The 14,286-nt window shown below is 41.4% G+C and overlaps 1 protein-coding gene across 8 annotated transcripts in view; it reads right to left on the bottom strand.

Annotated features, from left to right (window-relative positions):
* Positions 1-3,656, bottom strand: part of GK (glycerol kinase) — a 70,172-nt gene extending 66,516 nt beyond the window's left edge. For 4 of the 8 annotated variants that reach the window (XM_020284896.2, XM_020284895.2, XM_020284899.2 and 1 more), the window contains exon 1: positions 3,497-3,654. In XM_020284896.2, the coding sequence (XP_020140485.1) occupies positions 3,497-3,574 (78 nt within the window). In that variant the 5' untranslated portion in view covers positions 3,575-3,654. Of the gene's footprint in view, positions 1-3,496 lie in introns of all 8 variants that reach the window. The other 4 variants (XM_020284892.2, XM_020284898.2, XM_020284894.2 and 1 more) reach the window with 2 other exon arrangements.
* Between the last annotated feature and the right edge of the window lie 10,630 nt (positions 3,657-14,286).

Raw genomic sequence — 14,286 nt, 5'->3', positions numbered from 1 at the left:
CAGAGTGTAACAGACTTGGACTCCACCAAGTTACTCTGTGACCTTGGGCACAATCCTCAGCCACAATCTAATCACCTGTGTAAAGGAGCTTACTAATACTATCTACAGAGTTGTTACAAAGATTAAATGAGAAATGCCTCAACATAGTACTTGATACATTTCAAGTCACAACACATTCCAAGCCTTTTAAAAAAATCATTCAACATAATGGGGGAAAATTAAGTTACCAAATTAAAGAAGGAAGTTGACTGTTTATGCTAAAAACTTTTGTCTTATAAAGAAACGGCCTCTCCTTAAAACCTGTTACGCTAATTCTCTTTCCAAGAAGTTCCTACTCTGCAATCTGAGTAACCATGTGCCAATCCTGATTCACTTTCCTTATCAGATAAGTTAGAAATTTTCCTTTAGTACAAAGCATATGCATAGGCTCCTAAGATTAATACTTTGACAATTTGACAAAGAAATTAACATGTTCCAAAATTACAGGTTTACTACTAAAATAGAAGAAATTAAGTAATTAAACATACCCAAGTCAGAAGTTTTAAGATTTTGGGGGGGGCAAGGTAACAAAGAAAACCAGAATTACAATTCAGTTGACTTATTAAAGAGAAATAAAAATCTATTAGATAAAAATGTATAAAGTACTTCCTGAACAGTCTTTAAGTCTTGTTCATCTCTATATTCCATAAAACCTCTTGGGCAACAGGACAAATGATTTAAAAGGAGGTCTTTGCTCCCAAGTTCAGCAGGTATATAATTATAATACAAGGGAGAAGGTGATAAGAGTTATTAATAGAGGTATAAAAATTGCCATAGGAAGGGGGAGAAATTCTGGCTAAGGGTTTGAGGAAGACTTACAATAAGAGATGGTAGTTGAACCACCATTTAGAGTTACAGTAGAATTTCAAGAGGCAAATATGGGGGATAGTGGCAGAGGCATTTCTCTCAGATGAAAAAGCATGAATCAAGCTTTTTCTCCTTATGGAAGAAAGCTCATACTGCTAGCAGAGAAAAAGAGAGAAGAAAGTTTGGAGAGGTTATTGGTCTTGTGAAAGTTGAGTTACATATGCAAATTTAATGAATAATGATCAGGAAATTACTTAAATATCTTAAACTTTATAAGCTTCATTATGACAGTTCTTATCCTCTTTATTCTTTTCTGAGAAGGTAAGCAATTATTTTTTGAGTCATAATTACAATGTGGAACAATATGACTGGAAATAACTCCTGGGAATCATCTTGTGATTGAAGCACTTATTCAGCAAATCTTTTATCTGCATTTCTCGGGGAATGCTTTAGCAAACTCTTTCCTTATAACCAAAGGGAAAAAAAACACCAAGCTAAACCATTCCCAAGTTTTTCTCTACTCCGGACAGGATCTCTAAGTCTTTTACCTGCCTCTAGAGCATTCTTTCATAGTTATTTCTCAAGGAGCAGGCAAGTTTATGGATCAACTTTTAGATAGCGTTCTTTAAGCAGGATGAGAATTTTCTGAATTTGCACCATAGCTTACTCATTGAGATCATGTCATATAGAGCCCAGTAAACAGGACTCAATTTTTGAAAGCTCATGTTGTTCCTGTCACACACAGAACAATTAATTGTGGTAATATGAAGTTGATCAATTCCTTCTTCATCACTGTAGAAAGATATCATTGGGGCAACAGAATTTGAGGGACCAGGAGCAACCTGAAGTAGATAAAGAAGATTGCTGGGCTACACAGACAGCAATAATAAAGAGTGAAAAAGAAGGTAAGGACAATCAGGCTGAATCCTGAAAATGAAGCCTACAAAGTTATAAAATGTTTTATCCACTTTCATATAGAGCAAAAGCTATAGAAACTCAAGAACAATTGTCATGCTTGGTTTGGCCTCCACAATGCTTTGTGAACAAGTCGCCAACATTTAAAAATCAGAAGATTTCACAGAAAACTCTGGACTACCAGCTTTACTCAAAGAATCTGAAGATCGGGCTTTGCATTCCTCCTCGGCAACTACTGGCTATCTCTTTGGCGTGGGTATCTCTGCAGTCTGCTTTCCCCTTTCAACCTGCCTGGCCCCTGCAAGTACTTGTGTGGGCAATTCTTGATTATGGCTTTAAAATCAACCCACAGTTAGCTGGCACACATGTCTTAATGGTCTTTCTTAAGTTGGGAAGATGGTAATTAGATTGTGTATTTTATATATTAATAAAAGCCAGTTGAGCAGACTTTCTTACTTATGATTCAGTATTACTTTATAAACATTTATATGAATATAAGACAAAGTGAAACCTGCCCTGGGTGATCAAAAGATAAACAATCCAATGGATGATAGAACTATGTCTTGGCAGCTCAAGCTAGGGGTAAGTCATTAAATAAGATTCAAACTAAAATTGGACTAAAAGCTTCTCACTTTAGAGGCACTTTTGTTAGGATCAAAGCACAAATGCAGTTTTTAGTCAAGTGCCTGCTAAACCAAACTTTGAAAAAAAATATATGTTGTGTGTATATATAATGTATATGTATAGATATACACATATATATTTGCAGGGAAAATGATTTGCAGATAAGAAGTGAAGAGGGAGCTAAATAATCAATAAATATTAACATCAACATGCCACGTTGTTAAATGTCCATTGAAAGCATGGGCTTTTACCAGCAAGCACTCATTTAAATTACTTTTAAATTATCTTACTGAATTCAGTGCTAGGTCATTTTAAAAGCAAGTTTCTTAATTGCACAAAACAAATTAATCAGCAGAGAGTCACTTAAATAGCACTTTTTAAATGGTAAAAACTCTGCTGTCATACATGATAAATAGAATGAAACAGAATTTTCCTTTCACATTATGCTGTGAAGAGCAGAGAAGACAATCATTTGTTTGTAATGGGCAAAGTATCAGAACTGAAATTTGTGAGTCTTTGAAATTAAATAAAGATTCTGGCAAAAGCAATATAGCGTGACTGTTTCCTAATTTGTTCTGCCACCTCCCTCAGTATTCAACCCTCCCTTCCGTGGGAGAGGATGACAACGCATCGTCACGCTAATACTTTATTCGTCTACTGCTGGAAAGGACGCTGTGTTAGACTACCACAACCGTGACACAGCTTTACACCCATCCAAGGACGTCCTGCGCCTCGCAGGCCAAGTGCTCCTGAGGAAGACCGCTGCAGCGGTCAATGTGGCCACCTGTCCCCTGCTGCAGGCGGGTCGCCCTGCGCGGATGCTCGGAGAGTCCTAGCTCCCTTTAGAGGAAGAGTCCCCCCATTAGAAAGTGAGACAGCCCCACCACCAAGGCTGAGACTGCTCAACTCGACCGCGGGGGTCGCGGGAGGCCGAGGTCCCCAGGCCCGGGTGGGGCAGCCAAAGCGTGGCAGGTCCCGCTCCGGCCTCCCTCCCTTGCCCAGCGGGGGCCGCAGCCGGGAGAGGGACAGGATGGGGACGCGACACCCAGCCCCTCCGTTCCCGGGCTCCCGCCCCGGCTCAGAGCCTTTTCAGATGTCACGCTGGGCTCACCAAAAAGCGCGTCGAGCTGGTGCCCTGGTCCACTGCCCCCACCAATGGCCCCAAAACTGCTTTCTTCGCGGCTGCCATGAAACCAGCTTCAGGTCGGCCAGCGATTGCGACCGGTTTCCCGGGTGACGGCGGCGGGCGGGGGAGGGGCGGGTGGCGACTCAGGAGAGCGAGGCGGCGCGCGTCCGCTGAACGCTCGGACCGCGCTAAGGCGGCCCCTTTACCCGCGCGCAGCCTTCTCACCCCGCCCCTCCGGCCCAGGCCCCGCCCCCCCACCGCGTTCCCCACGGCTCCGGGGGCGTGGCGGAGGGGGGGCGCTGTCTGCCCGGTCAGCCAATTAACGAACGCGGAAAGAGGCTGAACGTTCGGACAATCGGAGGGCGGTGAGACGTCACGGGGGCGGGGCCTGGGCGCGGTGGAGGCGGTGGCCCGCGGATTAGGTCACGTGGGAGGCGGGCGAGCAGACGGCGGAGCCAGCTGCAGGGATGGGGACGGAGGCGGTGCTTCCCATTGGTAGGGAGCGTCACTGGCCGGTGGAAAGAGCTCACCTCGACCAGTGCCCTGGGGCTCTTCCCTGTGGATGGGTCCCAAAGTGCAGAACTGCTTGTTCCCTCCGGTGGGCTTTGCAGAACATGCCGTGAGTCTCTGTGTGGACCCGCCCGGCCCGGCATTCCCGCGCTTCCCACGCCCCGCCCACTTCCCTGCAGTTGGCCTCTGATAATAATAGTAATAATTCTTTTTACAGGGACTGATCCCTTGTAGGGTCACCTCAGGGAGCAAAGCGAATCCCTCATTTTTGTAGGCTTTTCGAGGACGGGGAACGCGAAAGTTCTTTCGGTTTAGCATTTAAGGAAAGCACTCACAACCTTCTCAAGTTCCTCAATCGACCAGTCAGGCGGAAGGCTCCCGGCACCTCCCTGTCCCGACGTGCCCTTGTTCCTTACTTGGCCTCACGCTAGTGTCTGTCCCCTCCCCCACACGCCATTTCCTCTTGCATTAACTTCTCTGGATGGCAGAGCTAGAGAAAAGAGACTCTCACTTGACCTTGAATTTACCTTGCCAGGATCCTTTTGGGTCTTGTGTTCTAGGGGCTTTCAAACTTTGGACCAAGACCCACAGTCCAAAATAGTTTACAAAACAAACCGGGGCGTGAGTGTGTGTGTGTGTTTATTTATTTTATACATATTACATATTTATAAAAAATAGTTATTACATATTTACATATATTGAAAAATGTTTCCAAAACAATATTTGACCTTCCATGATATGTCTTCTGTATTTTTATTCTATGACATATCATATCTTTTAAAATGCTGGTTGAAAATCCCTAAATTGCTTATGTAAATTGTAACAGAGGGAACGGCAAATTACTATGTTCTCTGTCAATTTCACAAGCGCTCTACTATTCCAACTCTCTCATTTCTTTCCATCCCTTTCTCAAATCTCAGTATTTGGGAACATCATTTCTATTTTTTTTTCTCTCTTCCCTTACTCTACACCACCTCACTTGTCCACCTCTGTATTTATAGTTTTACCACTCTTGTTCTGGAAACAAATTTTCCTATACTTTCTCTGGACATCAGATTCTAGTGTTCCAGATGAGGCCTGCTTACGGACATGCTGAACTTGATAACTATTGATAAACTGGCTTACTTTAAGATAGGGGCGCACATGAATCGGTGTTTCTCCATTTCCTGGGAGAGGAAAAGAGGCAGACAGGCATGCAGACAAACGTTAAAGAAACTGGGTCAACTTGCCCCTAAAAACCATGAAAGGCATTAATTGAGTGAATGATATAGATAAGGATTTTCTTGGTTCTAGAAGGCAGTAAAAACAAAGCCACCAAACCTACCACATCGATCCATTAAAAAAAAAATCGCTGACCATGTTTGAACTTTCACATACTTTTGACTCTCAGATTCTAACAGGACAGCAAATTATTTGTTTAGCAGAACAGTGGGATCAGAATTCAGAGATTTCAGAATAAATAAGGCTAGATGTACATGAAGAGATTCTTAAATTTATTGATCGTGTGGTTCCTACAACGATGTGTATTCCACATCATCATTCCTTTCACCAAAACAAAACTGAAAAGCCAAAATATTTGAGCTTTTAGGAGTCACATCTAAGCACTCTCAGAGACCAGGAAGGGTCCTAAATGGAGTCGAGCTTAGCTTATCTCAACTCCACACCCTAAATACTTACTCTGAACTCTCATAGATCTGTTTTCCTGTATCTTTTCAGAAGTATCTTGGGTTTCTTATCTGGGGATTCAAGCAACCGTGGATCAAACATATTTGGAAAAAAAATTAACAATAAAATAATACAAATAAAAATACCGTGTAACAACTATTTACATAGCATTTACATTGTATTAGGTATTATAAATAATTCAGAGTTGACTTAAAATATATGGGGGGGGGTGGGAGGAGGGGGTTGGGACCAAGAGCTTCCATCCGGTTGCCCCAGAAGAGCAGCTTCCCATTCTATCACTTCGGTGAATGTAAAGCTTTAAAGAGAAATTCATGAAGTGTCTCTGTGACAATAATGATAAAACTGCCTTGTTCTGAAATCAATCAAAACAATATTTAGAATGCAGAATGAACCGGCAACTGATGGCTCAAGAACCACTAGAAAAACTGAGATTTGGAGATTTGATATATGGAACATCAGAGGCAAAAAATGCATTTTGATGAGAAGAAGGCCCCTGGGCTGTGTTCAGCGGTCACCCGAGTCAGAGGGCACCTCTGCCTTCTACGACCCCAGGGCTGCTCCCTAGAGTGGGCTTTCAGGGTGCCTTGAAATACCCCACATGAAGTCCAGATGGTCATTCCTCCTTTATGGATAGTCTCATAATTAGGGAAGTGGCTTATCTTGTGAACCTCCCAGATTATTTTCAGAAATTATTGTTTCTTTTAGATCCTTCTTTTCCCATTAGGGAGTGGTTTTCTCCTTAAACCAACATGTGGGAGTTCCCAGGGAGGCCACAACGGATGTGAGAATGCGGAGAGCACCTGGGCCTCTTGTTCAGTGGTGGTTTTGTTTGCAGCACTCTGGCAGTCTGAGTAGCTTTTCAATACCAACATGCTAGATGTGCACAAACTTCAGTCTGCTCTATACACAACACAGAGATTCAGAAAAATAACCATTTCCTAGCGAAATGGGTTTCTTTTTTGTACATATATATATATATATATACATATATATATATATGCCAATTCATTTCCTTTAAAAAAATGTAGAATACAAAAAAGGAAGTGAGAAATCATTTGGCTTTGGACATATTTGACTTCTTGATTTTTTTTCTGGTTATGCCTGAACACCAAGTATCTTTATAATCAAAGGATCATTTTCTGATTTGTGTAAGACTGTCTTTAATAAAGCTAGATATTTAATTGAAAAAAATACAATATGGGGGGTGTTTGCATAGGTTACATGCAAATACTAGGCCATTTTACATAAGAGACTTGAGCTTCCACGGATTTTGGTATCCTGGAGGCAGGAAGGTGAAGTGAGGGGATTGGGGGGGGGGGTGGAGGGGGTGGTTCTGGAATCTATGCTCAAAGACCACAGGACTTTTGTTTGCCTTTTCTCACCTCTTCAAGCCCCAGCTGCAGTCCAGAACCTCTATATAAATGTAAAACGCAACCAATAGATATTCTGATTCCATTTTCCATGCTATTGTAGAGACAGTTGGAAGTAACAAAGGGGCACCTGAGGCCCAGAGAGTGTAAGTGACACACATATCTGAGACCAACCAGCCTCCTTTGGCAGATTCAGGACTAGATTTTCAGTCTCTTAACATCAATCCTATGGGACACAACATGTTGTCTTCAAGAAAAAAAAAAAAGAAAAAGAAAAAAACATCAATACTAGTGTCCTTTTGACAGCAGCCTAAGGAAAGGGAAGGAAAATGGAGGAAAAAGAATACAGGATTCTGGTCCACTTTCTCCCCACCACCCACCCCAGATCTGAAGGCAAAACAGTTGAAAAAACAGTAGACTGCAAAGGTAAGGGCCTTGGACGGATCTTGGCCCAGCCATTCCACACTTAATTTTCATGAGCTTGCATAACTCATTTCCTTCTATGGTTTCCTTTCCGCTTGTCTGGAAAATAGGGAAAATATCACTAACGTGGGTGGGTTAATGTGAGACTTAAATGATGTAATGTCTGTGAAAGCACTGTGCAAGCAGCACAGTTAATCATGAAAGGCAAGCTACAGCTTCACTGTCAAGTCTGTTTCCCCCAAAGAAACCCAGAAGACCAAGGTTCTTTATGCAAATTATTTAAGTAGTTTGAGTCATTTAAAGCTCACTGTGATGATTGCTGACTGGTAGAGCAGGAAATCAATGTTAACCTCCCTTGGAGAGTTTCTAGGTGTTTTACTTATTTCCCCTCTGGTTTTTCCTGTTCTTCATTAAGTTACACAGAATTTATATAAGCAGAAAGCCTGCATTTCCCTAGAGAATCTTTTTTCCCCCAGTAATACTTCTTGGTTTTCTTATATTTGCCTGAGAAGTAGCATTTATTTTTTCTAGTCTAGTCTATTTGGAAAGCTAGCCTTTCCTTAATCCCTCCTGCTATTCTAATGATTATTTGGATATGGATTGATATGAATATGGAAAGCAAAACATAGAAAGTTAGTGCTAAAAGGGACTATAATAAAGGGCATAGGTACTGTTATTTTATGGGACTGGGATGATTTAAACTTAGATATACTTAGGTGCTGTTAAACTTAGATATACTTAGGTGCTTGGATATACTTAGGTGCTTAGATATATTTAGGTGCTGTTATTTTATGGGACTGGGATGATTTAAACTTAGATATACTAAGTGATTTGCCTAATGTAGAAGAGGGAGTTAAAGACAGATTAGGAATTTAAAGACACCTGATAAAAATAGCCAAACTGGTAGCCTCCCCACTCCTTCCTGAAAACTAGAGAATCCACTCACATGGGTGTTAATAATCTAAGTGTAACTATGTAAAATAATGTATCACTTTATGCAATGGTGCAGTTGTAATAGGGTTAGGATATGGCAGTGATTCTCAAACTTTGCCTACATTAGAACTACCTGGAGGACTTGTTAAAATACACGTTGTTTGGGCCACAAACCCAGAATTTCTTGTTTGGTAGTTTGAGCCCTGAGAATTTGCAATTCTAACAAGTTCCTAGGTGATGCTGATCCTGTTGGTGCAGGGACCACGCTCTGAGAACCGCTGGGATACAAGTGTGCTAGAACCTCTAATTTTCTAGAGCTTGACAAAACTGGAAAAGCCATGAGGTAAGAGAAGTCTGTTTTATGAGTTGTTAGTTCCCTTTTCTCCCAAATTCTAGGGCTCTGCTAACAATCAAGGAATCCACTTAGGATATTGGTAGATAAAGAAAGCTTAAGGGAGAGATTCTTAAATACTAGTTTATATCAGAATCACTTCAGGCACTTGTTGAGGATGAAGATTCCTGTCACCATCTCCCTACCCTGACCTCCTAAATGCAATAAGCCAGGCTCCTTGGTGCCAGGCATTTTGTCCTGGTCATTATTATAGCCTTAATATTTGGGTGTTCTGTAAGTGATTGTTGAATGCATGAATATGATATACTGCTGGATAGGTGGCTCCTAATTACTCATGCCTTCTAGTAATGATGCCCTTGTGTTGTGCCCTACCACATTGACCCTGGGCTTGAGCCATGTGACTTGCATGGACAATGGGATGTTAGCAAACATGATGGCAAGCAAAGACTGAATAAGTGCTTGTGTAGAAGTGGGCCTATCCCTCTTGGAACCTAGTTGCAAAGCTGTAAAGAAGATAATCTGACCTACTAGCAGGTGAGAGGCCATGTGAAGGAGAACCAAAGCACCCTAGCTGACCAGCACCAACTTCCAGATAATGTGAATGAAACCATCGTGGATGTTTCAGCCCTAGCCAAGCTCCCAGCTGATTACAGCTGCTGAGTGAGTGACCCAGTTGAATGAATGACCTTAGCAAACACCACCTAGAACAAAAAAACCCACACAGCTGAGCCCAGCTAGTCCACACAATTATGAGAAATAGTAAATGGCTGCTGTTTTTAGGCACCTAGTTTTGGAGTCATTTTGTAGGCAGAAATAAATAAATGACCCAATCAGTACATTTTGATATGATCTCTTACTCAGAATATTTTTGGACATTTTTTTCTTTTTTTTTGAGACAGAGTCTCACTCTGTTGCCCAGGCTAGAGTGCTGTGGTGTCAGCCTAGCTTATAGCAACCTCAAACTCCTGGGCTCAAGTGATCCTTCTGCCTCAGTCTCTCAAGTAGCTGGGACTATAGGCATGCGCCACCATGCCTGACTAATTTTTCCTATATGTTTTTAGTTGGCCAATTAATTTATTTCTATTTTTAGTAGAGATGGGGTCTTGCGCTTGCTCAGGCCGGTCTTGAACTCTTGGGCTCAAGTAATCCTCCCGCCTCGGCCTCCCAAAGTGCTAGGATTACAGGCATGAGCCACCACGCCCGGCCAGGAATGATGATCTTAATTGAAGTATATTTATTGTCTTTTAAATGGGACACTCAGCCTGGGAAACCCCATTTCTACAAAAAAAAAAATTAAAAAAATATTAGCTGGTGGTGTGAGCCTGTAGTCCCAGCTACTTGGGAGGCTGAGGTGGAAGTATCGCTTGAGCCCAGGAGCTTGAGGCTGCTGTGAGCTATGATCACACCACTGCATCCTAGCCTTGGTGACAGAGTGACACAATGTCTCAAAAAAAAAAAAAAAAGGGAAACACTACTCTTTTTTGAAACATTCTACTGAGATCAAATTTGTCTTTGGGGTCATTTCTGCTTTGGGAAGAAATATATAGACTTGATTTTAATTAATTAAACGATTGGAAAAAACTATCCAGATTATGTACCTCAACTGTACTTATAAGAGATAAAGAAAACAAGGGCAACAATCCAGGTAACTTGTCCCAGTTCACTCAAGCACATGACATTGGCTGCCAGGTGGTTAGATGCACTTGTGTGTCTTATGAAGTTATTATTCATTAAAAAAAACTTGGATAAGCCAACCTATAATTAATAAACAGTACTATTTTCCCCAAAGCTATTGTAAACATATAAACATTATAAATATAAATAATTGAGCCATCACTGAAAAAACCTGTAGCCTTTTTTCAGAGAGCTTTTCTCTCATACTTTCTGTACTCCATTCTCCCAAGGCCCCATTCCTCACCACTGTATACAAAACCTAAGTCATCATCTTGGTTGTCAATCTGTGTTAGTGACTGAGGGATTAAAGACTGTAGAGAGGCCAGGCACAGTGGCTCATGCCTGTAATCCTAGCACTTTGGGAGGCCGAAGGAGGAGGATCACTGGATTCCAGGTGTTCAAGATCAGCCTGAGTGAGACCCTGTCTCCACACAAAAAAAGGGAAAAATTAGCCAGGCGCAGTGGCATGCAGCTACTCAGGAGGCTGGAGCAGGAGGATCGCTTGAGCCCAGGAGTTCGAGGCTGCAGTGAGCTATGATGATGCCACTGCACTCTAGCAGGGTGACAGAGTGAGATTCTGTGTAAAAAAAAGACTGTATAGAATGTGGAGCTACTCTCATCCATGCTGATGGGGATGCAAAATGGTATAGCTACTTTGGAAGACTGGCAGTTTCTTAAAAAATGAAAAATACTCTTGCCATATGATCCACAATCACACTCCTCGGTATCTACCTAAATGAATTGAAAATTTATGTCCACACAAAAACCTACACATGATGTTTATAGCAGCTTCAGTGAGTGGCTAAACAAACTGTGGTATATCCAGATAATGGAATGTTATTCAGTACTAAAAACAAGTCATTTATTAAGCCATGAAAAGACATGAAGGAACCTTAAATGTATATTACTAAATGAAAGAAGCTAATCAGGCTATATGCTGCCTGATACCAACTATGTGACATTCTGGAAAAGGCAAACCTATGGAAACAGTAAAAAGATCAATGGTTGCCAAAAGTTAGAGGGGAAAGAGAAATGAATAGGCAGAACATAGAGGATTTTTAGGGCAGTGAAATTATTCTGTGTGATACTGTAATGATGGATATATGCCATTATACATTTGTCCAAACCCATATGTACTACACCAAGAGTGAACCCTAATATAGACTATGGACTTTGGGCCAGGTGCGGTGGCTCATGCCTGTAATCCTAGCACTCTGGGAGGCCAAGGCGGGAGGATTGCTTGAGTTCAGGAGTTCGAGACCAGACTGAGCAACAGCGAGACCCCGTCTCTACTAAAAATAGAATAAATTAGTCAACTAAAAATGAAACAAAAAATTAGCTGGGCATAGTGGCTCTCGCCTGTAGTCCCAGCTACTCGGGAGGCTGAGGCAGAAGGATTGCTTGAGCCCAGGAGTTTGAGGTTGCTGTGAGCTAGGCTGACGCCACGGCACTCACTCTAGCTCCAGCAACAGAGTGAGACTCTATCTCAAAAAAACAAAAAACAAAAAAAACCAACTATGAACTTTGAATGATAACGATGTGTCAATGTAGATAAATCAATTGTAACAAATGTACCATTCTGGGGTGGGATGTTGATAACTGGGGAGGCTGTACATGTGTGGGGGCAAGGGTACATGGGAAATCTCTGTGCTTTCCACTTAATATTTCTGTGAACTTCAAAGTGCTCTAAAGAATAAAATGTATTTAAAAAAATTATGGAGATATTTTTGATAGATTTGAGTGGTTCTGTTGCCTACTCATCTTCCTCAGCTGACTGCACATTAGTGGGTGTTCATAACCTTGGTTGAGAAATCTCCACTCTTTTCCCTCCTGTTGCCACTTCCATTTTGTGAACTTGACCTCCCTTACTACTGGCCATATTGCTTGTATTGGTATACTTCCTTGCTTATGATAAAATAGATTTTACTAGAATACTTTTTAGTTACATTTAAGTAAGCTAATTTATTAATTTTTAAAAGCCAGGACTATTTTTTTTGTTTGTTTTGCTTTGTTTTTTCTTTTTTGAGACAGGGCCTTGCTCTGTTGCCCAGGCTGGAGGGCAGTGGCATCATCATAGCTCATTGCAGCCTCAAACTCCTGGGCTCAAGTGATCCTCCCAGCTCAGCCTCCCAAGTAGCTGAGATTACAGGCATGTGCCACCATGTCCAACTAATTTTTCTATTTTTTATAGAGACAGGATCTCACTATGTTGCCCAGGCTGGTCTTGAACTTCTGGACTTAAGTGATCCTTCCACTTTGGCCTCCTAAAGTGCTGGGATTACAGGCATGAGCCACTGTACCCAGCCAGCTAACGCTATTTTAAATATGTTGTCTTGGCACAAAGTGAAATCACTAACTTATGGAGAATAAATTTTTTTTCTCTTTTTAAAAACAGCTGATCCCCAAATCTGTGCTATTCAAGACAATTTCAAGTATACTTTTTATTTACATTTTTGAATGTACCTTAACTTCTCTACTCCCCCTTCATGTCCCTTCCTCTAATTTCTGGTTAATGACACTACAGTTCAAGAATAGAAATTTTCTCTTTTGTAGTTTGTGTCTGACTGCCTGGAAATACTGATGATGTCACAATTATTCGTTTGAAGTTAGGCAACATAGCAAGAGGAACCTAGTTAAAGGGGAAATAACTTCTGTTTACAAATTAGTATTTGTACAATGTGGAAATCATAAGTTTGCATGACTCTCCCCTCATGACTCCCTTTTCTTTGGGGTGGGGTGATATGTTATCTCTGCCTATTGATGTAGTACGTAGGTCTAGACACTTTGGGATGCCTGAATATTCTACAGGTGACAGAGTCTAATTGATTCAACCACTGGAGATCTCCAGTCTGCCAATCTGGCATGGATATGGGCACCCAGACTGGCTGGCATATGTGTTCAGGAATAGGGAACAGAGTGACCGCTTTTAACTTATGATTCACAGCTATGTGATTCTACAGCTTAAAAGAACAAGCCCCACCTTAGTGTTGATCAATTAGTACCAGTTTGATAGCAGAGAGTACCATAATATCCTAAATGAAAAAAAAAATATTTGCTGGAAAAAACCAAAATATAATGTTTCAAATTTTAAAAAAAGGAGCAAACCCCACTTCAAGGAAGCGTTTAGTGCCTTCTCTGGCATCCCCTGGTGAAGTGTTTTGCAGCAGTATAGTTTTTCCTTCTGTAATGACGTTTTATTATTTGGGAGCCTTCTCTGCTATCAAGTATAAGAAAGCTTGTTATGTGGATTGTATTAAGGAAAGACTTTATTTGTATTCTCTTGATATTTCCCCATGTTAATTCTACTGAAATTATATTTTTTGGAAGGAGGAGAGGCAGATTATGTATCTTAATGAGGGTGAAAAGACTATAGCTAATTATTGTGTATTTTAGAACTATTTAGACCAGTGTTTCTATGGCTTTAGAATAATAAGTCCCTGAGTTAAAATCTTCCAGAGGTATGGAGGGTTATCTTACAGTAAAACTGGAGTTTTTCATAGACTCACTTGCTTAAAAATACCACTGCTCTAGACTTTGGCTTTTGCTGGCAGGCACTTCTATAGCAGTATTCCTTTTTCCTCCCTGTGCACAGTAGTCTGTGGTATACTGTTGCGGTAATGGCTTCCAATGTGCTCACTCCTCCCTGTATCCAAGCCCTTGCTTAGTCCCTATCACCCTGAGTCTGTGCTTGACCAGGTGACTTGTTTTGGCTAAGGGGGCAATAGTAAATCTGACATTAGCAGAGAATTAACATGATCTTCTTCAGTGGGGCTAGACCTCTTTTGCTGCTCCTTTGGGAATCCTTAAACCACCACAAGAAAGAGCTT

Source organism: Microcebus murinus, chromosome X (genome assembly GCF_040939455.1).
Source record: "Microcebus murinus isolate Inina chromosome X, M.murinus_Inina_mat1.0, whole genome shotgun sequence".
In the NCBI taxonomy this organism is placed as follows: Eukaryota; Metazoa; Chordata; class Mammalia; order Primates; family Cheirogaleidae; genus Microcebus; species Microcebus murinus.
This window is presented reverse-complemented; position numbering and strand designations above follow the sequence as displayed.